Source organism: Salvelinus fontinalis, chromosome 27 (assembly GCF_029448725.1).
Source record: "Salvelinus fontinalis isolate EN_2023a chromosome 27, ASM2944872v1, whole genome shotgun sequence".
In the NCBI taxonomy this organism is placed as follows: domain Eukaryota; kingdom Metazoa; phylum Chordata; class Actinopteri; order Salmoniformes; family Salmonidae; genus Salvelinus; species Salvelinus fontinalis.
The window spans coordinates 11,763,199-11,789,309 of record NC_074691.1 but is presented as its reverse complement, the minus strand read 5'-3'; the positions used below and the strand labels follow the sequence as shown (position 1 = coordinate 11,789,309).

At 45.4% G+C, this 26,111-nt stretch overlaps 1 protein-coding gene and 1 long non-coding RNA gene across 28 annotated transcripts in view; one reads left to right on the top strand and one right to left on the bottom strand.

Annotated features, from left to right (window-relative positions):
- Positions 1-23,681, top strand: part of LOC129825043 (protein 4.1-like) — a 91,157-nt gene extending 67,476 nt beyond the window's left edge. For 3 of the 27 annotated variants that reach the window (XM_055884735.1, XM_055884734.1, XM_055884733.1), the window contains exons 9-23: positions 983-1,135; positions 1,422-1,519; positions 3,773-3,945; positions 6,933-7,027; positions 9,954-10,007; positions 10,140-10,172; positions 12,308-12,466; positions 13,639-13,833; positions 14,380-14,442; positions 14,769-15,419; positions 16,559-16,687; positions 16,766-16,864; positions 18,415-18,495; positions 19,301-19,416; positions 22,565-23,681. In XM_055884735.1, coding sequence (XP_055740710.1) covers positions 983-1,135; positions 1,422-1,519; positions 3,773-3,945; positions 6,933-7,027; positions 9,954-10,007; positions 10,140-10,172; positions 12,308-12,466; positions 13,639-13,833; positions 14,380-14,442; positions 14,769-15,419; positions 16,559-16,687; positions 16,766-16,864; positions 18,415-18,495; positions 19,301-19,408 — 2,091 coding nt within the window. In that variant the 3' untranslated portion in view covers positions 19,409-19,416; positions 22,565-23,681. Of the gene's footprint in view, positions 1-982; positions 1,136-1,421; positions 1,520-3,772; positions 3,946-6,932; positions 7,028-8,388; positions 10,008-10,139; positions 10,173-10,759; positions 10,823-12,307; positions 12,467-13,638; positions 13,834-14,379; positions 14,443-14,768; positions 15,420-16,558; positions 16,688-16,765; positions 16,865-18,414; positions 18,496-19,300; positions 19,417-22,564 lie in introns of those variants that run through there. The other 24 variants (XM_055884737.1, XM_055884738.1, XM_055884736.1 and 21 more) reach the window with 24 other exon arrangements.
- LOC129825048 (uncharacterized) lies at positions 22,808-25,594 on the bottom strand. The gene is made up of 2 exons (XR_008754818.1): positions 25,366-25,594; positions 22,808-24,853 (listed from the first exon to the last, which is right to left on the bottom strand). It is a non-coding gene; the product is annotated as an uncharacterized LOC129825048 (long non-coding RNA).
- Between the last annotated feature and the right edge of the window lie 517 nt (positions 25,595-26,111).

The following is a 26,111-nucleotide window of genomic DNA, read 5'->3' as shown; positions in this document are numbered from 1 at the left end:
TTGACGTTTATAAAATGCCCTGCGATGAGAAAATGTGAAGCTGATAACGGTAAGAAAGGTGAATGAACTGTAAGCTGTAGTGTGGCATAGCCTGCTGGTCAGTATCCAAACTTAGTCATTAGTCCCAGGAACTGTTCTACTATGCTTCATTCGTTGTGTATGGAGGTCTGGAAGAAACGCCTGTGAGAGCACACATGACTCAGGGAGGCTCCTTTGATGTGGTGTGCAGTGAGGGGAAGAGAGGGCGCCGGAAAACACAAAGCCAAAAAGAGAGCCGCATCAGCTGTACAAACACATGTGGTGGATTGGAGCCGGAGCTCTTTTCACTGGGCCGTCGACATGGTGGAATGAGCCCTTTTCTCTCCACGTGGACTCGACATGGGTTGAAAATACTCCGAGAAATATTGGGTCCAGAGAGGGAGAGTGAGAGAGGGATCAGTGACCTCTTAGTCCATATTCCCAACCGTCAGTGAGAAAAGTACATGTCAGGCCCACATGTCCTCTCACTCACTCATGCTATCTCTTTCTCTCTCTGTAGGCAGGGAATGCAGGTCATGTGGAAAAGCATGCCAAGGCCATGCTGAGTGAGAGAGTTTGGTTAAAAGCCATGCATTGCCATCTAATAGTTGGCATGCCCATCGGCGGGGATGGATTTTCCTCATTTTACCGTTGAATACACAAATCAATAGTCACGCTGTATCTATTCATACAGACGGACTTAAAAGGCCCTTTATGGCGTCGTGCAAGCTTGATACAACGTTACCATTGAGTTGTGATGGAATGATTGAATATCCGGCCTTATTTAGTTGTATGTTATAGCAAATAATTCCATTGTGCACCTTAGCGATATTCTAAATCTTCTGGGACGAAATCTGAGAACGTTGTCTGTTCTCTCCTTGTTGTCTGTACTGCATACTTGACTGTGTTTCCTCTTCATTGTACTTTGCTGAACGGTTGCTTTGCCTGGTGTCTGTGTCTGTAGGACTCTGAGGGAGTGGACATCATGTTGGGAGTGTGTGCCAACGGCCTGCTGATCTACAAAGACCGACTCCGGATAAACCGCTTTGCCTGGCCCAAAATCCTCAAGATTTCCTACAAACGCAGCAACTTCTATATCAAAATCAGGCCGGGAGAGGTACGGAACAGCACCGCCCTCAGAGGAAAACACTAGACATTTCCACATTTTGGAGTTGTCCTTTCGAAAGCCCACTCGAGAGAGCAGCCGTAGGAAGCAGACTCCTTCATTGAGCCAAATACTGACAGTGTTAGCAGATGGTTTGATTGTACAGAGGGAAATACTGACATTTAGATATTTCTTTCTTAACGCCCATTCAAACTAGTGTCTTTTGTAGAGCGTATGTTTTCTAACTAAGCTAGTCTCCAGTACTCAGGGGAACTCACGTCTATACTCTGCTTTTCAGACAGAGCAGTTTGAGAGCTCTGTGGGCTTCAAGCTGCCCAACCACCGCGCTGCCAAGAGGGTCTGGAAGGTCTGCGTGGAGAATCACACCTTCTTCAGGTAACAATCACACTGTCAGCATCCACGTCAACGACCCTTACATTTCTGTTGAACTTAATCCTGCTCACCTCTAACTCACTGCATCCGACTTGAAAAGATGTCTGAACTAGGAAGAGCTAGTGTGTTAGGTCCTTTGAAGTCTGTTGTTTTTGAATGATTGCACCATTCGTTAAAATGTTCTGTTCCACCTTTTTAAATCCATCTACAGGCCCTTTCTAACCTGTTGACTCTGTGAAATGCGGGTCTAAGCTAACACAGACAGTCGGAGCCCATGTCAAACCACAGTGGAGCAAGTTAAATTGCATTTCCCCCCACAGTCTGAAGTGTGTACCAACTGGAGTGTGTAATTGGCCAGTCTCTAGGGAGCACTAAGTTCCTCCGAGTCTTCCTGTCCAGTGAAAAGACTGAAGAGATGGAGCACAGTGGAGTGGAGCAAGGCCATTGTGCACTTATTTGTTTAAGCAGCTTCTCCGCCCGAGGCCTAAAGCCATGGCCATTATCATGCGCTTAAACTGTCTTCTTAGCGTCCGCTCTGCAGGGATGTATCATTAAGGAAGGAACTGTCCCCCACCGGGGATTAAGAATGAGCAAACATGTAATATCCTTTAGGAAAGCAGAGTCCCTCAGAGCCACTGATAGAGATGTGTCTTTCAACCGTGAAACCCCAACTTCTCCCTCCCAGATCAGCCCGTCCCTTGGGGGTTCATCTGTCTTGACGTCATTTGAAACGCAACGCCCTATGGTTGGAATCATCCCAGCAACACATCACGTTAAATAAATCCCACCTGCTGTGCTTCGCAATGTTTGACAGTTTGTAAGAGGAGTGTCGGCCCATGACAAATTGGAAGCAGATTCGCCATGGAGATCCTCGGCTGTTTAATCGTGCTATGTTGTTCTTGGCACAGATGACAAGGAGGGGAGCCACAGCCTCAACAAATGCAAAGCAAAAAAAATCACTCGCTGCCTTCAACTCAACCACTAATAGCCAAAAGCCCAATAGCACCTCTCTCCTCTGTTATTCAGATTCTCTGTGTGCTAAATCAACTCCTAATAATGACTCTCCTTAAACTGCCATCTGCTTAATGGTCTTGTACACTGATATCAATACCAATGAGAGCTTTAATCGGCCCGGGTTTGGACCGAAGAGCTTGACCAAATAGCGGCTTCTTTTGGACTGTGGTGTGAAGGCATGATGTCATGTTAGACCCAGGCCCTGGCTGTGCTGGGATGGAGAAGTCGTGCCGGGGCTGCTGAGATCATGATGGAATCCACAGAGACCCTTACACACTGAAATAAGCTCTGGCCTGCACGCCCCTGTGTTTAAACAACAGACCCCCGCCCCAATGTGCCTGTATAAGAGCAGAGAGCAATAGCCTCACTTTATGGACGCCACTGTGGCTAAACCTGACACCACTAGGACGACGCCAGAGACATCTGGACTGAGTGCCTCTCCCCTCTGCTCCAGCCTGCCGGCCCCTCAGGCTGGGCACAGGCCTGTTTGAAGGAACTTCTGCTCTGTAGGTGTGTGTGTGTGTGTGTGTGTGTGTGTGTGTGTGTGTGTGTGTGTGTGTGTGTGTGTGTGTGTGTGTGTGTGTGTGTGTGTGTGTGTGTGTGTGTGTGTGTGTGTGTGTGTGTGTGTGTGTGTGTGTGTGTGTGTGTGTGTGTGTGTGTGTGTGTGTGTGTGTGTGTGTGTGTGAAAGAGAGAGAGAGAGTAATGTCTGATTTCAGGGGCTCTGCGAAGTGAATGGGGAGAGCTGGACGGGCAGGAAAGCACTGTCGCCATAGGAGATTAAGGATAGGGGCAGGGTGGTTTGCGACCAGCCCTCCCCCACTCCCACCTCTGTCTCCCGATAATATTTAGTCCCAAACACAGCTGTGACTCAGAGCAGAGCCAGCTAAGGGGAATAAGAGACGGCTAACTGTTCTGCGCCCTTTACAGCTATGTTTACTTATGGTCACTGACAAACAATGAGACTGTTGAATGGATCCCTTATACCTGCGTCTTCATGACTCATCCTTAGCCATCTCTGTGTGTAAATACAGCGCTTATGTTTATCACTTTGGCTTCAGCGGTTGGCCCAGTTTACTGGCATGAAATTAGATTTTTCATTTGGAAGAAAATCTAGTACTCTATCTACTCTCACGGTCTTCCAGTAAACTGAAACAAGTTTTGCATACTGCCACTAAACTGGATATGAAAAAGTTTGTTTTCAGAATAGTATTGATCTTATTCTGGTCCTATTCTCGCTCCAGGTTGATGACTCCAGAAGCGCCCACTAAAGCCAAGTTTCTCACGCTGGGCTCCAAGTTCCGATACAGTGGGCGGACCCAGGCCCAGACACGACAGGCCAGCACCCTCATCGACAGGCCGGCACCCTACTTCGAGCGCACCTCCAGCAAGCGTATCTCACGAAGCCTGGATGGAGGTAGGCCGTGGCACTAGACAAACACACACACATTTGGGATGCCGTATTACTATGCCCACTACCTTAAACTATGGGCTCCGCTGAGTCAGTCCATAGCTATCTCTGCAGGAGGAGTGGAGAGTGCTACTCAGTGGAATATGGCCTCTACACCCAGCTTTCACAAGAAGTAAGTCTCTTTGTGACCATCAGGGAGCTCTCATTCAGTCCGCTCAAGGCAAACGCCGTAGGTGGCCGTCACAGAACCACCTCCTACCTCCGGCCTCGCCATCAAAGAGATATTTAGAGAAACTGCTGGGGAAACACTCCAAACCAGAGAGGGAGCGAGGAGGGAGCGTAACAAAGGACCCGCAAGATCAGAGGAAAACCATTACAGTGAGACGTACAAAAAGAAACACAACCCTGTACAGATGTCTCTGTATGACCGCAATCCTCAACATGCCTCAGCATGCGCTCTGTTTCGTCCCGATCAACCGTTAACGTTTAGCGCACACTACACCATCCTCACAGTTTGTTCAAACGGTCACGTCTAAAGTGTTTAGAGCGGAGCCAGCGTCCTGTAAGGTGTCAGCCAGTGAGTGTGTGTAGCTAGCTGTATGCATTACTTCCTCCCCATCATGGGCATTTGGTTAGATATGGGAAATGGCTCCAACATCTGTTTCCCTTTGTTGGGAATGACTGTGGATGAATCCGGACTCATTCTTCTTGACCAGGGGATTTCAAAAGTGTTTCTATGGCTGGACCCGGGCTGTATACGTGACATTGTACATTTACCATGGGAAAGAAACTGTGCCACTTAAGCAATTGCACGCATGAAGGATGTTGTCAGTCCAAGGCCCACGTGAACTATTAGGCCTTTTTTCAACCATGTAAGCATTCTAGAACTTGCTCTGAGCAAAACTTAGTGTCTAGTTGATTTGGGGAATTAGACTGAAATGCAGTAGTACTGGACTGTAGCCTGCAAGCAGGCTGCCGTGAAGATGAAATGCAGGTGATGCTGTAGCTGAAAGCGTTGTAGTAATTAAACCCGGGAATCTAAGCTTGAACATGTACGGTGGTTTCTTGTGACCGAAAGATTAGCGTGTAATATTGACCCATCGGCATTTTGGTTCCCACTACATCAGCACAAATCTAGGAGAAGAGTACTAGCTCGACAAAGAGGAATCGCCAAATTAATGTTGGTTACTCAATACTCTACGTTGCCGTGAGTAGCCTACAACGATTGGATGAGACGAGGGCTTTTGCCACTCTTTCTCCCTCTGTCTAGCTTGTACATCTGAAGGTACTAGGATAACTAAATCAAATATCCAAAATACCCTGAGTGCACCAGGGCCATTCATTACTCTACTCTACTCAGTCCAGCTGTGGGCTAACCTGGCCTGCTCTGGAATCTCCTTTCTTTGCTTCCTTCCCTCCTTTCCACTCCTGTATGTAGGTCCTCTCTGAGGAGCCTCTTGATCGTTCATCGTCACTGCTCTATACTATTAATTCCCTCTAGCCCCTCCGTAGTGGAGGCTATCAAGAGAAGAGACGGCGGGAACCATTTGTTCTCCGTCTGGCCAGCTGTGGAGTCTTCTCTGTGCTCTGAATGAGACAAAGATCTGGCCCCTGATTAGGTCCCCCAGACCCAGTAAGCCCCCAGAGCTTTAGAGAGAGTCACAGCTGGTATGGGACCGGGACTGAGATTCTGAACGAGACGGCGTTAGCTGAGGAGAATTTGGTTCTGGTTTCTGGATCAATTATTCTCTCTTCCCCCAACACATGGCAGAACAATACAGGGAGTGGCGGCTGTGCTGTGGGTGGCACGTTGGTTACAGATGATAACAGGTTCCATATCACACCGCCTCCATATCAAACCCTCACAACTAAACCTCAAGAATCCATGAACGGACCACTCGGTCTGGTGTGTGTGTGTGTGTGTGTGTGTGTGTGTGTGTGTGTGTGTGTGTGTGTGTGTGTGTGTGTGTGTGTGTGTGTGTGTGTGTGTGTGTGTGTGTGTGTGTGTGTGTGTGTGTGTGTTGGCACTGCTAAATCCACTACTGTACACTACTGCTATTCATGACATGTCAATTACTGTAGTTTCTAGATCTAGCATTTAACCAAAGAACTGATGCTGTGTCATTTTTCTCTGAGCTCTTTTCATCTGAATAGCTATTGGAAGTTGGCCTATACTATACCAAAACAAATAGCCATGTCTGGTATGTACTATGAATCTGTGCAATCATGGTCTTCTCTCCTCCACAAAAGGCAGGGTAAAATAATCTTTCATATGAACCAGATTAAACTGTGCTCTGTGGTTAGAGTGCCCTCTGCTGGCCAGGCGTTGAATTTAGGACTGGGAATTGCCAGGGACCTCATGATATGTATTGTGATTCTCACGATTCTATATGTATTGCGATTTGATACTGCGATTTTATTGCAATTCGATGTTCCAAACAAATTGCTCAGCGTATGTCGGCTACAGAGAGGCGAGAGAGCATGAGAAAATTCGTTTTCATTAGTCTTGGATAAAAAAGGGCTGAACACATGTTGGGTCTTTATTTCTTTTTTATAGATGTAGAACAAGCTATAGGAAAAATACCAGAGTTTGAGCAGGTTTAGCCAACTAGTGCTAGCTAACGCTACCTAACAAAAAATGATAATGACATTGTGATATGTGACTGTCGATTTTATTTGTGGTCCCGTGTGGCTCAGTTGGTAGAGCATGGCGCTTGCAACGCCAGGGTTGTGGGTTCAATTCCCACGGGGGGACCAGGGTTCAATTCCCATGGGGGGACCAGGATGAATATGTATGAACTTTCCAATTTGTAAGTCGCTCTGGATAAGACCGTCTGCTAAATGACTTAAATGTAATGTAAATGTATTTTTAGCACAAGTTGACATTAGATTTGATGTGCTGAACTGAATATCATTCGGAAGTATGCGTAAATGAATGGAGAATAGAATTGTTATATAAAGCTGTGTGTGTTGTATCCTCTGTGCCCCTCTAGCTCCAGTGATTAACGTGACTGAGGCCCACGAGTCAGCCCCCACCTCTGGGGAGAACGGCAGGGAGCCTGGCCTGGAACTCTACTCTGATTCCAAGGTGAGAGAGGAGGCAGGGCGATGTTCTCACTCAGTCTCTTCTCTTTCTAGGTAGAATGAGACATCCTGTTGTTGGCTCCGGAATGAATTGTCTGTCTGTTTCTAATCTCATTTGTCTCAAAGAAATGCCCCCAATGTTTCACTACAGGGGAACTCAATTCATTGTATGTCTACTGTCTAGCTTAGAATCACTAGCCTATTGTTCTGTTCGTTAGATTGTATGTAAACCAACCAGTATAGTGACTTAATCTTTGTATATTTGGTTTTGTCACGTTCCCCGCCCCTCCTCAAAAGATCTACTGTGTAATGTGTTTCTTTGCGTTTTGACTCATCTATTGAACAAACCCCCTCATTCAGCCTAGTAGTCATACAACAGCCGCTGTAGCAGTGTATAGTTTAATTGAATTAGCTGGAGCTATAGGATGCCATTCTGGACTGTCTGCTCCGTGCCCCTGCTAGTTCCTATTCGAAGAGTTTAAGACTGGCTTGACATTTGGTAGCTGTATAAAGGATCTTATTCAGTCTTACAGTGAGTTGGCCATGAAAGCCATGTATTCAGTTCGTTATGTAACCTGTGGTACTGAGCGCAAAGAATTCAGAGGCTCATCTCTTCTGCGATAAAGCCCAGTTCATTGGGCACACTGTCTTAGTTGTACTAGGGGTAATGTATCCCGATAGGACCATGGGACCCCCCCCCCTCCTTTGCCATTGGGATTATTAATCGAGACTCCACTAACTGTATTTTTGTCCGGCAGATGTTGTCCTGCCATGGCAGGGTAGATGTGTGGTTCTCAGGGATTTATCTGGAAGTGAACATGTTGTTAAGAGGACAGAGCTCAAAAGTAATTGAGTTTTGAATTTGTTGTTCGAATGAGAACAACCAGAGTACGACGGTGCTCTAACTCGATCTCAAACACCTTGTTTTTGAGTTTCTTCCCCCCCCCCGTTATCTCTTCTGACTTCAGTCTGTCCACTAATGATACCAGCTCTAATCCTGTTGTACAGTTGTAGAATGTGACTGACCTCCCTCACATCCCACCCCCAGCACCCCCTGACCTTTGACCCCTGACCTTTCCCCACTGCCTCCTCTCTGTGACCTCTCGTCTGCACCCGTGTCACTCTGTTGCACCCCTGACTTGACATGTCTCACTGACTAATAGTGTGTTTCTCTCTCTCCCCCTCTCCTCTCCTTTCCTGTGCACTCTATCCTGTTACTGTTTTATCATTTCTCACACACATTTATTTTATGGGTTGTGATTTTGCTTGCGTTTCCCCTACTCGCCCCTCCCTGCATGGTGTCTACATGTGGACTGCTCTCTTTCTCTCTCTGCGGCGGGGAAACGATGGTCCCTCACTGTGTAGTCTATCTTCATGTTCCCCCTGTCCTTCTCCTCCTCCTCCTCAATCTCATCCCTCCCTCCCATCCTGGACACCATCTCTGAGCTGGACGTTCTGTCCGACATCTCGGAGGACGGGGACAGGGACTACCCGGGTATCTGGGACCCTGATTGTACCCAGCAGCAGCATGCAGACAGCTTGGCTGCAGCAGAGCAGTACCATCACCAGCCTCTAGAGGCCTCTCCTCCCCCCTCCCCCCTGGCCTGTAGCTCAGAGCCCCAGGAAGGGTCACCTGCCCAGGCCAAGGCTGCCTCTCAATCCAGGCTGGGCTTCTCCCTGCTGGGCATGTTGACGGGCCTGCGCCTGGGCTTCCTTCCCTTCTCTCTGCTGGATGAGGACGGCTACCTCTGCTTTCCCAGTCTGCCCCAGGACTGTGCTGGCTGCTTGGTCCCCGTGGGGTTGCAGCGCTTCCTGCCCCTCTCCTCCACCTCCCTGGTGCCTTCCTTCATGTTCATCTTGGCTGTGCTGCTGTCTGCCTCCCAGTCCCTGGCTCTGGCCTTGCTCCTGGCCCTGCCCCTGGCCTTGTCGCTGTGCTATCTGGAGCCCAAGGCACCTGCCCCCGTGGCCAGGCTCTGCTCAGACAAAAACACTGACACACACACTTCCCTGCTGCAGGAAGAGCTGTGTGACCAGCTGTGTGACCCTGCAGCATAAAGAGCGCTACGACACTTTACGCCAACGCAGCGACGGCGCGTCGTTCTCTACGTACTTCTACACACTATTTTGTGCGTGTCAAATTTTGGAACGAATCATATACGACGCTCTGTCACTTTGTTTGCGTAGGGTGTGTAGGGGCCTTAAGTGGCACCATGTCACTACCTCACCTCCGTGTTCTGCACTCCCTCCCTGTTATGTTTCTCTCTCCGCTTTCCTTCTTCAAACCCTTTGATTTTCTGTGTACAATGACCAAATTGAATTGTAATCTTTCGCCAATCTCCAGAGATCTTAAATTAGAAATCATATTGTACTGGTATTGGCTGCTCTGTCATGAATCCTTTTCGTTAAATGAATAAGAGGAAAAGGATACCGTGTACAACTTTTTAGTGTTGTAAAATGAGAAATTCCTGTCATCATACGTTTGGCTGGAAATGTTGATAAACCGCTAGATGTGTGAATATGTTCAGTATATGTCTGTTATCAAGCTACTTTTGGCCTATAATGACGTTATTGCAGTGTTTCACTCCCTGCCCCTGTCCTGATCAGTGTTATTAGTCGCCATTTAATATGCCAGAGTTTCTCACAATTTTTGAAAACAGTAAAAAACACAAGGTAGAAAATACACAAAGGTAAAATCAGCTCTACACAGAAACGAGACCAGACTGCCGCCCAGTATCCCAGCCAAGACCAGCATGTGCATCCCCCCCCCCCCCCTCTCATTCATGCATTACTCTCATGTGGGCGGAGCCTGGCTGCTCCTCCCTCAGTCACATGACATCGCACCGTTATGTGGTGCTGCTGGGAATCAGCCTTTCCCATCAGCCATTTCACCTTCTCTTTCTCCCAACAAAAACCATTCCCACTACATGCAGGTAGAGGAGGAGCCTAGCGAAGGGGCGGTGGCCACACCTACTGAGGGCACTGAGGTCTGTGAGGGCGGCAGCCATCTTTGCCGTCGTACTGCACCTTTTAAGATGATCTATAATACCATTTATACAGAGAGATATGGGCAGTGCAGGTGTCAAACTAACATGTCCTTTTTTCCTTGGCACTCATAGATGAAAGTAGATGAGCCAGACTCCTCCCAACAGGTTGATTTGATTGGTTGTTTGATGGTGTATTTGTCTGTAAATCAGCTGGGGTTTTCCACATCCTCTCTGCGCCTTATTTTGTAGCCTGGGTTTGACTTTTGCTGCAGGAATGTATGCTTTGTTGTTTATCTTTTTTTTTGTGCTGGTGCCACTGATCTGGGATGTATTTGGTGTGTTTTATTTCCAGGGGGAAAAGGAGTACAACACACTGCTGTCCAACCACGCGCCACCAAAGCTGCACATAATACGGTTTAGGACATTGTTCAGGATAGGCTTGCCTTAGCTGCAGCATTCTAAGGGTTAACACCCAAATGAGCTCCACATTGCGAGGACTAAGTGTTCTCTATGTCCACGTTTTAGTATTAGAGTTGATCACTACAGAGCTAAGGTGAAGTGTGGTTTGGAGAGGGTCCGTTCTGGTCTGCCCTGACCACTACTGGACGTCCAGTGTGCTTGTGGCCCTGTCCCCACAGCCTCTGTACTGGAGCTGTCCTGACTGCACAGGTTCTCACCTCTGGCTGCATTTTATTTCCTCATTTTTTAATTTTTGCACAAATGCCTCATGTCTTCATTTTTTGATTCCACAGAGCGGAAAGTTGAGAGTGCAGGGGGAAAATATATATGTCAGACATAGCAATTTAATGTTGGAGGTTGGTATGACTATGATGACTATTGGCACCTAACTAAAGGGAATCAAAGCCCAAGCCTGTGTCCTCTTGGCTCCTGTCCCAGGCTGACTACTCCAGTCTACCTCTCACTCTCAGGCTCTGTGTGTGTGATTGTGTGTGTTTGAACACCAATGCATGATTCTGCATGAGGGATGGGGATTGGGTGCATGTCTGACCCAACAGGGTTTGGTGTTTAGTGGGGTGAGGGTGGCCGCTGATTACCGGCCTATTATTATTATTTTTGAACATATATTATTTTGTATTTTCCGGTGATATCCGACTAATATTGTTTCCCTAACCCATTTAGGGATTTTCCTGCTTTGGTTGGCTTGATTTGAGTTTTGAATTTGTAATGGTACAATAACAAACTAAACCTGCCCCCAAAACGTGGAACTGCCATGATGCCTTATGCCATGTAATTACTAGAATGTCTTTTTACGCTATTAAACGTAAATAAACTACACTTTTATTATGACCTTCCCTTACCGAGGTCGATAGGAGAAATTACCTGGAATATACTCATGAAGTGTAGATAATGAGAACAGTGTTTCAAACCTTCTGGAGTATGTTGAATGGAAATTAAAAAGAATATGTAAATGTATTTAAAGTGAAGCCACACTCTGTCACTTATCACCATGGCAACAGCATGTGCATTATGCCATGTATAATTTCACACCTGTTCGAAATGTGACAACGAGACGCATTTAAAGCTAAATGGTCAAAATTGGTCCCTCTGATTGGGTTCCATTGGCAGTTCCATGTTTTTGTCTTTCACGTTGTAGGCTACTACTGAACTAAAGGGTTAAACTCTTGACAAAGCCTCACCTCACTGATGCCTCTCTCTCATCACAACCTTTGATCAGTGTGGATGTTTTCTACATCGTCCAATTCTCTAAAAGGGCTCACAACGATTTGAAATCGGACTGCTTTTAATTAGATATCGTTATCCGTTAGAGTGAGGTCACGATTGGGACGATGTGTGGCCATTATTTCTTAGTCTCACTAAATACAGTGAAGAAACGGTGCGACTACCAGCCTGTACATTCTGTGGAGTGATAGCGCCTCCTGGTGGCTCATAACGAAATGCCCTCATTACTTGGAGCTAGGTCTCCTTGGCCAAACTAGGCTCATAATTGTAATATTTGTATTCATATTTACGGATCCCATACAAGTTTGTAATTAAGCCATATGAAAGTTGACATGTTCAAAAAATTATGTATTTTATTTATTTATTTGAGCCGACTGTGAGGAAGGAAACAGCGACAAACGCCTATAATTCTGAATGCGGTCACAAATAGTACACCCATACACACACTAAAACTAGCCATACACGGGCAGTCAGTGAGGCTTGGCGTCCATCCTGTTACTGTCATGGTTTCCAGACTAATGTAGCTGTTGTCCATTGTTGTTGTCCCCTCTCCTCACCCCCCACCATGGCTATGTGTGGCGTCCTGCTGGCACCACTAGGACCTGGATAAGACTCAGGAGGATGTTTTGAAACATCAGGCTAGCATTAGCGAGTTAAAGCGCAGTTTTATGGAGGCCACCCCTGAGCCGCGTCCCAGTCAGTGGGAAAAGCGCCTCACAGCCAGCCCGGCTACCAGCCTGCGTCTGCAGGCCCAAGGGGTACGTGTCCAGCCGTGTCCTACCGTCAGTCTTCCTGTTCTGCCTGCATCTCCTCTACTCTCCTCCCTGTCTCCACCTCTCTCTGAACTGTCTCTAGCCTGCCGGGAGGCCCTGACTCCACCCTCCTTCCCCTGGTTCTGCCTCTCTTGATGTTGTATTATGATGTGACCGTTGGGACGTAGAAGCAACACCATTCCTCCTCCCTCTCTCTCTGTGGTCCTAATTCCACTAACTCAGCAATCCCCCCCCCCCCCCCCCCACACACACTGCTATCCCGAACAGATGGGTAGACCACTCTCTAAGAATAACACCTGTCAGTCCTCTACACGTCACTAGAGTACACTGCTCTCTCTCTCCCGCACCTCCCTCTGACTGTTAAGTGGATTTAATGATATTACCCATAATCCCAACTGTCACACGGGGTCCTCTGTGGGCTCCTCTATCTGCCTGTAAATGCCATTCTTCTTTTGTCAGCCAATGGCTGAGCCAGCTCCTCTTCTCCCTCAGCCAATGGCTGGCTGAGTTTATCTCGTTACTGTTGCTGTTATGAACGGTCAGCTTCCGATCGGATTAGTTCTCTGGCTGACTGTCCACATCTTAAGCACTCTGATCTCTTGTATTTCTGTCCTGAGCCGTAGATGCATGTTATGTCAGACTGCACCACCCAATGTTCTTCCGCTCTTTTGTTTTTCTGCGCTCCTCAAGTTTTGCCCTGCCTATTATGTTTGATGGTGCACAGAGTAAGCGGTTTTATTTGCCCACTGTTATTGTGACTTTCCCAGAGCTGTCCAACGTGTGCTTTTCTTTCTTTGAGCTGCAACTTTCACTGCTGAATTTCACAACTCTGTGCATACTGTCTTTCACGTACACTTGTGTGTCGGTGTAACCTGTGTGATAAACCGAGTGTGTGTGTTGTCTGTGTTACCGACGTATGCTGCCTCATTCCTAGAATGCGCACCTCCACCACCCCCGTCTCAAAACTGCACTCAATCACTCTGCTCGATCACTCAGCCACTGTATAGTTTTAAGGGCACTTCTATATCTTCTGTTTTGTTGCACTGTGTGTGTAGACTAGCTTGTGAATGTGATGACTCTTCTTCTCTTCTCTCCAGTAATGTCTGTCCTTCCTCTAACTCTGACATCTTTGCTTTGTCATTCTCTAACCTGTGTAGAGCTTGGAAGAGGAAATGACCTCCATTTTATTCAGTAAATTTGCCTGCGAGTCTGGTCTGGTTGATCCCGGCTGCACTACCACTAGGCGAGCAGCAGAGGGCGCTGTAGTCACTGAGTCTGGCCCTCTGGTCTCAGCTCTACTCACTACCGAGGTGCTCCTCAGTTCAGATGAATCAAAAACAACAAAACATCAGGTCGCTACCCATGCGACAACTAATGTATTGTCCCATGGTGCATCTCTCTAACTCTGCCACACCAAGTTCATGACCAGTCCAGACTACCACACACAATCAAAGTAGTATCACCTATTATGGTGACTAGTTGTGTTGGCTTGGCAGTGCACAATATAATGCAAATAGAGTATATGCAGATGACTTACTCATTTTGCACACACGCTGTAAGAGATTATAGAGCAAACAAGGCTGGCCATAAACTTTGGCATGAATATTTTCTTGTCATTTCATACGCTTCTGTCAATTGCCATTTCTTTCTTTGAATTGTTGTGTTCTGTCTCATTTGAGTGGACAGTATTACTAAATGTGTGTATATGCTATAGAACTGTTAAAGGTTCCCTTCCTACAGATGGGTAGTGAGGTGGTTATGTTTTGTGCATGTGAGAGAGAGACAGTCTCTCCTAACCCGGAGAACCTGTACAGTGCTATGGTAACCGTAGTGATTCCTGATGTCATGCTGATGTGTGTGAGTGACCGCTGCCTGTTGGTTGCCTTTACGTTCCACAGAGATGCCCCCCATCCAGAACACAGGAGTCTCTCCCTGACCTCACGGTGGACACGGTCGCCAAGGTGGTCCCCCCCCCCCCCATCTAACACCGCCCCTGCCCCTCCTCCATCTCCCCCCACACATATACTTAACTTCCAGCTCATCTCTCCTTTTTCATTTCAGCCATCTCTTCTTCCAGCCATCCATCTCTCTATTTCTCTCTCCTTTTTCTGGTTGCTGTTACGCTGCTCGTTCTCCATCTGTTGCCATTTCCATCCGTCCTTATATTCGTTGCGTTGCCTTTTTTTCAGTTGGTGGTGTTGTTGTTCTTTGTTGGGTTGTGTGGTCATCTTTTACGTCTTTGTTGTTCTCTCTCCATCCCGTTTGTTGTTTTTGTTCTCTGGTGTAGAGTGCAGATGATAAACAGAAATCCGGCGAGGCGGCATGGCAGGCAGCAGAGGTTGAGATTGAAGAGACGGTAGTTGTCGAGGAGATCAGGGTGGCCCCCAAAGGCTCCGTCACCGTCACCACCCCTGAGGTGATCACCCCCGTCGCCGTGGAGACTGAGGTCAAGAAGCCCAAGGAGGAAGTTAAGGAGGAGCAGAAGAGGCCTGTGAGCGTGTCCTCGGACAGTGAGGAGGAGGAGGAGGACGAGGCGGGGGAGTACCATCCGCAAGTCACCGTCAGCGCCTCAGTGGACCAGATCAAAGAAGAGCCCGAGGAAGAAGAAGAGGAGGAGGAACAGCAAGTCAATGAAGAGCCAGTTGCAGAACCAGAACCATTCCCAGAGCCAGTGGTCGAGGTAAAGGCCCAGCCTGTCCCTGCAGTAGTGGAAGAAACCTCCGCGACAGAACCACAACTAGCCCCTGTGGCGGAGGAGAGCCCCGAGGACATCCTGGTTACCCCTGACGAGGCCCCTAACGGGCATGCCGAGTCCCCTGAGGGCCGTCCCGGCCCCATGGCCCTGGAAGAGGAGGAGGAGGAGGAGGAGCCCAGAGTCAATGGGGACGCGTCTCACTCCGAGACAGAGCGCCTCCCCCAGGTTATTTGTTGCTCTGAGGTAAATTAATGGCTGCCGTCTCCCAGACCTGCGTAGTGCAGAGCACGGCCCGTCGCCTAGCCTACTGCTGCATACTACGCACTTCTGACCACCACCCACCTACCTACCTACCTACTACATACCTAGCTACCTACCTACCTTCATATTGTACCTGCCTGCTGCTTCTCTACGCTGTCTGTCCGTGCTTCTGTCGCTCAGCACCTGAGCGCCACAGCAACGGAAGGCTGAAGTCCTTTCACCTGCACAGCGGTCGCTTGGGCAAATTTTCGCTAAAGGAAGTTAAATGATAAGTGATAATCGTAAGAAGTAATGTCTAACATCCCCCAAGCAGCACCTTCCGTTGTGCATCTGTGCCAAATCTCTGCCCTACTCTACTGTGGATCTGTCCCCCAGACTACTTCACTGTAATCATCGCCACCTCTCAGTCCACCACGTTTCTGTTGGTGTTTTGTTTTTACTTTACATTATACATACTGTGAGCACGTATACATACATATACACTGTACATATGTGTGTGTCGGCCCTGGTCCCTGTGTTTGTGAACGCACTGGCAGAGATGGCGCTGAGAATTGCGTAGGAGTGGAGGCATTGTTGTGCAATGCGCGCGTGTGTGTGTTACAGCATGTGAAGTGTGTCCCCTTGCCTGTATTGGGTCTTTATTTGGTTAAGTTCTTGGTTGAGATGAGTCACTGGCATTAATTGGGTTTTTGTCTCTGCCGTGACGGTCTTCAAGGACTCGTCCTCCCAACCACTTACTTAAATGTCACGCCGTTCATTTGTGGGAAAGTCAATGCATGTCTGTATCGTGCTGTGCTGTTGGTCGCCTGTGGCAAAGATCAAAGCAAAAATGCATTGTACCGTTACATCAGAGTTCCAAAAACCTCTATTATTTGCTTCGTTTGCTTCATTTTGCATTTTCAGTTGGTAACTTTGCTTGCATGCGCTTGGCTGCATGGTTACGCCAAAGGCATTGTCGTTTATAGTTCTGTGCATTTTTGTAACGTTCATTTGCAGCCCGTGCGTGAGTTCTGTTCCTACTTCTTTAGAGGTTGTGCTGTTTTTGCCTTTGCCCTTGGTATATGAGAAGTGTGGGTCTCTGTCGTGACTCTCTCTCCCGCTACCCCCCCCCCCCCCCCCAGCCACCCGTGGTGAAGACCGAGATGGTGACCATCTCAGACACGTTTGCAGCCCAGAAAACCGAGATTGCCACTAAGGAGGTTCCCATCGTGCACACCGAGACAAAGACCATCACGTACGAGGCTGCACAGGTAGGCCCGCTACCACTAAACGGCTAGTGTTCAGACGGGTGATATGACGCTCTAACTGGCTCCGTGTGTGTTCTCCAGCTGGACGGCAGCGGAGACGGCGAACCAGGCGTTCTCATGACGGCCCAAACCATTACCTCGGAGTCACTGTGCACCACCACCACCACGCACATCACCAAGGTAACTACACGTCACCACAGTGACCCCACGCGTCACCATGGTAACCTCACAGCCGCACACTTCGCTGTGGCAGCCGCACGCTTCGCCATGGCAACCACACACTTTGTCATGGTAACCTCAACGCCACATCCATCAGCAAGGTAACAGCCCAGCTCTCCCTGGTCTATTGTGTAAACACCATGGTATGTAGACTGTGGACTCTGTGGCAGGGAGGATTGGATTCCCATCTGGCAGCTTTATTCTGTGTAATCTGTGTGCAAATGTAGAGCAGCCTGCTCTGTAGTCTGTTGTGTTGATGCTTGGGGCTGTGACTGGCACCTACCCAGCCCAGGCAGAATTCCTCTGTTGTGACTTGGTGCAGACTCATAGATACCAAACCCCAGGCCAAGTTTGTGTGCCGCACCTGGCTTCAACAGACCCCAAACATCAGTGGACAGTGTTGCTAGCAGACTGCTGAAGAATTCTGATTTTCCTCTACTCCGATGTGCCCGTATGTAAGGGTGCCTTACATAAGGGCATATCGACAAATGTTTACCTATTCAGCTCGGGGATTCGAACCAGCAACCTTTCAGTTACTTGCCCAATGCCCTTAATCACTAGGCTACCTTGCTGCCCATTCAAGTCTTACCTTAACATTATAATTATTTCACAATACTGACGATGGATCAGCTCTTAGAGATATATGTTGAGGCAGTTTATTCTAATGCTTAGATTATCCTCTGCACTAAATCAAATATTGGCCACATTGTGCATGTTAGGCCTACACATCATGAAATTGAGAAAAATTACAGACAGTAGCCTACAATTAGCTAAATAGAACTCAATTGATTGAACATGAAATGTTTTTCAATATTATTGAAATACAGTACCAGTCAAAAGTTTGGAGACCTACTCATTCTGGGTTATTCTTTATTTTGACTTTTTTCTACATTGTAGAATATTAGTGAGGACATCAAAGCTATGAAATAACACATATGGAATCATGTAATAACCAAAAAAGGGTTAAACAAATCCAAATATATTTTAGATTCTTCAAAGTAGCCACCCTTTGCCTTGATATAGGCCTTATGTAGCCTATACTGTATATATATTTTAATGCAGTCATCTCCGTTTTAATTTGAAGCATTTTTACCCTTTGCTTGTTTGTAACAATTGCAAAAATTTTGATAACTTTGTATTTGTAGTAAACTTCGTTCTGAAGTTATCAGCAGCCACAGAGAGAGAGAGAGAGAGAGAGATATATAAACATCTTGATTATATGTTTAGAAGAGATCTTCTATGTTTAAAGTGGCGCAGAAGGGCAAAAAATCATTTAACAAGGCACTTAGCTGTTCTGGTTTGAGGCAGTCGGTAAATAACAAGCATTTTCAAGTGCAACTTTAGTAACGAGGGTTTTGGGAAACAGTTCTGAGATTTAACGATGCTCCTACAATGGTTCTAACGATGAACTTAGCCTTAAGATGCTTTTGGGAAACCTGGGCCTGAAGGATTTGTTGTTTTACTCGTACAGTATGTCTGTGCACTTATCCTGAACACCTGGCTGTTTGCAGACATTGAAAGGCGGTCTCTCAGAAACCAGGATCGAGAAGCGCATTGTCATCACCGGAGACTCGGACATCGACCACGATCAGGTGAGCGTCAGTCAGTCACACCAATCAGACACGTCCTCTGGTGGGACCAATTACACAGTACACCACAACAGCTTGTATTACTGAATGGAAGATGTCGGCTTATTACACTTCTGTCAAAAGAAATTCCAACATTTTATACTTCTGGAAATATGATATAAGAATGTACCATACTACTGACTGAGGTCAAGCGCTCATATGTTCAGTTAAGTGGTGTATCTAAGAGAATATATTATTGGCCATTTTTAGCAAGAATGAGAATTCAATGTGGTGGCCCAGTATCTCTGGTGTCTGCTCCTTTAGACTAGAAATGGCAATAAAAAGAGGACTTAAGTGTTTTCAATCAATGTCTCAGCTGAAAGAGATGCATCGATCCCTGTCAAAAGACCTCGCTCTCTGATTTAAAGTGGCAAGAGTCTTTTACCTCCGTATGAGAGCTCATCTCGTCACTAAGCCAAAGAGTACAGCAGACCGATACACTCCACACAAAGAGGTCCCTAAAGAACTCACCGAAATTCACGACAACATATGTTTCCACAGTAGAAGTTCTTCCCAAACCCCAAAGGCACAAGCATGGGCAGATGCCCAAGCCATGCTTTCCATTCCCCCTCCCATCCTTTGTCTTCATTTTATGTTTTGCTGTTTTTTGTTGTTGTCACTGCTGCATTTCTCATCTGTATCCATAGCGCCTCCATTTTGTTTGTTTGTTTTCTTTCTGTTCCTTTGTTCCTCTTTATTTCCGTTAATGCCATCGTCTCCCTTTCCTTTTGGGTGTGTTGTTGCCGTGGCATGTTGCCACCCCGGGTAGGCCTTGGCCCAGGCTATAAAGGAAGCCAAAGAGCAGCACCCTGACATGTCAGTGACTCGGGTGGTGGTCCACAAAGAGACAGAGCTGGCAGAGGAGGGCGAGGACTGAGGCGCCAGGTAAGGAACAGAAGCCACCAGGAGGCCCAGGGGTGTGGTGATTCGGGGGGTTATAGGGTTAAGTGGTAAAGGTTAGTCCCTCTCTGCTAGGATCCTACAGTGGCCCTTCTAGCCCAAACCGACAGCACATCACAGGCATCAGCTGGAAATAAGTCCCCCACAGGGTGGAACTGACTGTCTCCTTGTCTTTTTCTTTGAGTTCTCCATCTTTTCTCTTAACTCCCCGTTTGCTCTGTCTGCACTTATGACTGAGCTGTTTTTGGATGAATTGTAAAGTTCATACAAAATGTCAGCAAACCAAACATCTGCAGATGTGTCACTTTTTCTGGTCAAAATGTTTTGTTTCACCGGCTTTACTAACCTCGTGACGTTACTATCTGTATTCTAACATGCACAGTACTGGCAGACTGTGGACGCACACTCTCCACCAGACAGATGACCCCTCATACACACAGGAAGAGCAGATTAATGACAATGGTAATTAATTGGTGTAATGGAGGAGAAGAGAACAAATATTCCTTGTAGGTTGCTAGCGTGAAAGCCCTTCACAATAGCTCTTTCAACAGTCACTCGACCTTGTCAACCCCTGAAGTTGGAACCATTCCAATCCATTGAAGTCTCATGAAGCTTGGATCAAGCCCAGAGAATTGTCTTGAATACGCCTCAGTCATAAATCAGTATCTATGGGCCCATCAAATAGGAGCCAGAAATGGATTCACACGATAGGATCAAATGTACCCACAGCAAGGCAGAGGCTCATAGACAATTGTTAAATATAGTCGATTCAGGGGTGCTTGCTGGATAATATTCCTTGATTACTTTGGTATTACTCTGTCCAACCAACTCATTGCTCTGCCTACACCCTGCCCATTTAGCGGTATGTCCATTGGTCGTTTGCTCAGACCGGTAATGGCAGTCGCCAGATGCACAGGAACTTGTTTACAGTTAAGCTATTGCTTAAAATCCATCTCCATGCAGAGCCTGCTCTGCACTTCAGCAATACAATGTGCTAAATGTATTTCCACCACTTCAGAGGAGGACCCGATAGACCTCCGGCCTGAGCCAGCCCTTCCCACTTGTTAGTTCTGTCATCCTCTCCAGTTATGAATTGTGGGGGAAATAAGCATGACTGCAGCGGCTGCTGAGAATAGAACGACGCTTTGATTGGTGTAGCAGCGTATTTACCCTTCAGTGAGAATTTTGTGGTCGCTCTTGTCAGATCGTCAAGTGCTTTTGTCTTGTCTACCTACAGAGCCTTCAGAAAGTATTCACACCCCTTGACTTTGTGTTACAAAGTGGGATGAAATAGATTTTTTTTTTTTTTACTATTTACACAAAATACTCTGTCAAAGTGGACAAAAAAACTTGATTCAACCAAAGTATTCAACCCCTGAGTCAATACATTTTAGAATGATCTTTGGCAGCGATTACAGCTGCGTTTTTCTGAGTAAGTCTCTAAGAGCTTTGCCCACTTGAATTGTGCAACATTTGCCCATTTATTATTTTCAAAATTCTTCAAGCTCTGTCAAATCGGTTGTTGATCATTGCTAGACAACCATTTCCAGGTCTTGCCATAGATTTTCAAGCAGATTTAAGTCAAAACTGTAACTCAGCCACTCAGGAACATTCACTGTCTTCTTGGTATAAGCAACTCCAGTGTAGATTTGGCCTTATGTTTTAGGTTATTGTCCTGCTCCTAGTGTCTGGTGGAAATCAGACTGAACCAGATTTTCCTGTAAGATTGTGCCTGTGCTTAGCTCCATTCCATATAGGTTTTTTATCCTGAAAAACTCCTCCGTTCTTAACGATCACAAGCATACCCATAACATGATGCAGCCACCACTATGCTTGAAAATATAGTGGTACTCAGTAATGTGTTATTGGATTTTCCCTTAACATAACACTTTGTATTCAGGACAAAAAGTGAATTGCTTTGCCATATGTTTTGCAGTATTACTTTATTGCCTTTTTGCAAACTGGATGCATGTTTTGGAATATTTGTATTCTGTACAGGCTTCCTTCTTTTCACTCTGTCAATTAGGTTAGTATTGTGGAGTAACTACAATGTTGTTGATCCATCCTCAGTTTCTCCTATCACAGCCATTAAACTCTAACTGTTTTAAAGTCACCATTGTTCTTATGGTGAAATCAATGAGCAGTTTCCTTCCTCTCCGACAACTGAGTTAGGAAGGATGCCTGTATCTTTATAGTGACTGGATGTATTGATACACCATCCAAAGTGTAATTAATAATGTCACCATGCTCAAAGGGATATTCCACGTCTGCTTTTTGTATTTTTCTCTCCTCTACCAAATGGTGCCTGTCTTTGTGAGGCATTGGAAAACCTCCCCGGTCTTTGTGGTTAAATCTGTGTTTCGAATGCACTGGTCGACTGATGGTCTTTACAGATAATTGTATGTGTGGGGTACAGAGATGAGGTAGTCATTCACAAATCATGTTAAACAACTATTGCACACAGGGTGTGTCCATCCAACTTGTGTGACATGCTAAGAACATCTTTACTCTTGACCCTATTTAAGCTTGCCATAACAAAGGGGCTGAATACTTACTGACTCAAGACATTTCAGAAAAAACGTAATTCCATTTTGACATTGTGTAGGCCGGTGACAAAAAAGTTAATTCAATCCATTTTAAATTCAGGCTGTAACACAACAACATGAGGAAAAAGTCGAGGGGTGTGAATATATCTGAAGGAACTATACCTGGTAGGACGTGAGAGATGCCTTGCTCATCAAAAGACTTTGAAGCAGACGCTGGAGTACTACCTGGTTTTGGGTTTGCGTTAGGGACATGGTGTCTTTTAATCCCATTCGGCTAGTATGTAATGAGAATCCAATTTCTGCTGGATTAGCTCTTTAGCTCAAGGCGATTCAGCCACTTTCGCCGAAGCAGATTAAATCTTCCTAATTAAATTAGAAGAGCAAAAAATTGCAGATATGATCAACTGTATAATGCACTGTTAATCAGTGCAAGGCAGTTGCATTACCATACCAAGTTATTTTAGGTGATTTTGATTAAATCTCTAGACACGTTGGACCTTATCTGTAAAATTACTCCAGTTGGTGGTACTCAACACTCCTTCATGTTGAATAGTATATTCAGTCCTTCAAATCTTTCTCTTTCGCAGAGCTGAGAGTGTGTGAAATTCATACTTGGATGTTTGAGAACCTCCTGTCATCTCCCAAACCGAGAGTCAACCTGGTGGGAAGACTGTCGGACAACCCAGAGGCTGAACTCCTGTGTTTCATTGCACATGTTCCTTTTTTTATCACTCAGAAGAAAACCACTTAGCTAACATTTGTAGCGTGTTTCAATTGTTTTGTGCTTTTTGCAAAAATAAGAAAAAAATTCTGCCATTATTAGAACCAGACAGGATTTATCAAGTGGTCATTTTTATTGTTGAGTAGTATTCACATTCCTAGTATGTACAGACGGGTAATGTTATGAGAAAGTCATTTCAATATCTATCTTCCTGTATTCATGCAGTTGCAGGTGGGCAGGTATTAAGACTAAGTGGGTATATTAGCTTTGGGCCTGGTCTTGTTCCATGTGGTCTTAGAGTCAAATGTTTATCGGTTTTTGGGAAAAAGGAGGAACAGCAAATTGTTTTTAATTGGGTGAGTTTCTAAGGGACTAGCAAAGGACGGAGCACTGTGTCATTTTGTACATTGCACTACAGTGCCAACACATGTTCTGCTCTATGCAGTCATAACACATTCCATTAAAGGGCAGGTGCTTTTCCTGTACCTCCCTCAGAAAAACCACAACAAAATTTACATTTTAAAACATGAAACACTTAGGCAGCTTGGAAACTTTTGCTTTTCCATAACTTTCTGGCATCATTAATCAGAAATATATTTGTAGAAACATATATTTTTTGCTATCTATTAAACTTTTTTTGTCAATCAGTGAACTGATTTAGATGTTGAGGTGTTTTTTATTTTTTTTGCCCCTTAAATATTTTTAATATTTCAGAGGTTTTTTGAGAACTACAAGAAATAAACAAAATTGCCACTATTTTTATCGTTTACCTGTAGATAAAGAAGATGGCTGTCCTTAGCTCTCTCTGCAGTCTGACCAACCTCACCAAACCCAATAACGGTGTCAATTTGCTATTTGGGCCCAGTGTATAGCAAATAATCTTAGATTTTTAGCAGCTTTTAAAATGTTGTCTCCTCCTTCTCCCCCACAGCCACCCCACCCTCTGTGTAACACTGTTGAAATAAAATGTTGTTATTCTCTGATTGGATGAGTTTGGTTCCTTTTTTACCAGTGTTAGGGAGTAGTGAACTACATGTAGTCCAACTAGTAATTGAACTACATTTTGCAGTAGCTTGGTGGTAGTTGAACTAAATTCAAATCTAGTTAGTGTTTTCAGTAGTTAATTACTTTTTTTTGCAATGTAGCTAACTACTGGAACTACACACTAGAAAATATGCACTGTACAAAAAGAAAAGTTGTTTAGACAGTAACTTACTGGCAGCCAGTTTCCTATAAGCTACTGTAAAATAAAAAGGAACAGTTTTACCGTACTGTATTTTATGGTATCTAATACTGTTACTGTATTTGATTTACCGTACTAATAATGCTACTGTAAACCGCCTCTTACTGTAAAGGCTTATTTGCATATTTTCCAGAGTGCCTTGCCTTTCGAATGAATTGTAGAGTTACCACCCATGACTGTATTTGTTAGTGACAGAGACATGGTTGTAGCATTCAATGTTCAGTCTTTTGTCCTTCACCAGGTAAGATCCTAAGTGAATATGTTATCATAAAAATGTCATTCTTTAATACAATACATGGGAAGTCTATGGGTATCTGCTAGCATGCTAGCAACTTCCTTAAAACTACACGCAGAGACATGAAAATGGTATCCACAAGTTGATCTGACTCTGGGGAAGTACCTCAGTACCAAAACACTGAAGTATCCCTTTAACAAAAGCTTATTGTGGACTTCTCAGTTTCTTAATCTTTTCAACCATAAGGAAATATTCTGAAAATAACTTGAACCATTCTTAGAAAGGTAACACTATAATTGCAGCAATAAAAATGCACTTTGTCTCTGCATTACAACACCTTGTAAACCGTAATTTGGAATTCCATATTGGTTGTTGCTTCACTCCATGGCTTAGCTCGTGTTTTATCCATGATCTGGTGGTGTATAGTCCTCAGTCCTTGTATTCAGCATCTCCATCCACTGTACTCTCACTGTGACACTGTTCTGTTTGCATATTAGTTCTCAGAAGGCTGCACTGTACCCAGCAGGGCAATATCCAGCGTTGGGCCATCCACAGTTCCCCTTCTTAGGTGTACATTCTCCCCCCAGCCCGTCGTCTCTGCCTGGGTGATGTGGTTCTGTTGCGCTGCCTGGAGGCCATGTCCCTGGGGTAAGGTGCTGCAGACAACTCTGCCTCTACTGAGATAAAGAAAGAATATAGTCGTTCTGTCTCTTTGTGTGTGTGGTCAAATCTTCTCTGTCTACAGCCAGCAGGGTTTGAAAGCTGTGAGGTCTGAGCCCAGCTGAGAGGCAGAGCTCCATCAGTAATACTATCAATAATGAAGAAGTTGAGAAAATAATGACCAGTGACAAAGCCTTCAGGCCAGCTCCACACTAAGGAGCTTTCCAATGACTGTTACAGTTCTCTCAGACAGGGTGAACTGTTCTCAAAATGGTGTTGTTTTAAAAAAAAAAAAGTTGTTTTTTTAAGTAGTCCCTTTTCTATGCTAATTCAGCTGTAATATGCATGTCAAATCATACCAGGTTTACACGGGCTAGTTGTCCTATAGCAATATGCTACAAGTAGTATGTTACAGACAAGTAAGAAGTTATAGATATTGACAATTTTTGTCTCATCTAATTGTATATTGTCAAAAAATCACTAATTTGTTAGCTGTTATGACAGACAAAGCAGAGTGCAGTTAAATTACCTTCCTTCAGCTTCCAATTCAGGTAAACCATGATCTGTATCAACAGCAGAGTGACAGGCAGGAAGACCCCAACCCACAGCAGCCACCCGGGGACCTCCCTGAGAACCTCTCTTAGAAACAACACCAAGCTGGACATACTGATGGTGGTAACTGGTGAGACTGAGGCCTTTGGCTCTGGGACACTGCTGTAGTAATACCACTGGTGATTTGGACTTTGTGCAGTTGTTTAAACAACCCTGTGATTACTAAGTGGATTTACTGCTGCCTAGTTAATAGTTTACCCAGCCCGGGACCTGTGCAAGGGGGCCAATCCAGACGTGAGCCCCTGTTAGCCTGTTCTGACATCATAAACATACAGAGTCTCCGTCACTTTGCATAGTTATCATTTCTCTGAGATGGTATGGGGTTTGATGGGAACATCTTGTCTGTTGAAGCAGATATTTGAGAGATTTCAATTGGCCAAACCGAGATTTTGAGTGAAGCTGTTGAAAGGTTATCTGTGTGAATGTCTATTGACTGGTTTGTTTAGTTTAGCATTGTGACATAAAATAGATTTGACTGGGCTGTTATACTGACCTCTGAATGGATGGTTGTGGAAGTCTACACTTAATCAGAATACAATCGAAATCTGAATTGATCAAATCATTGCTATCTGTCTTACAAAACTCCCTGAGGTATTTCAGTCTGTTCGATTATAGGGTTTATAAGACTTATTTTCAAGGGTTCAAGATTACAACCAAATGTTC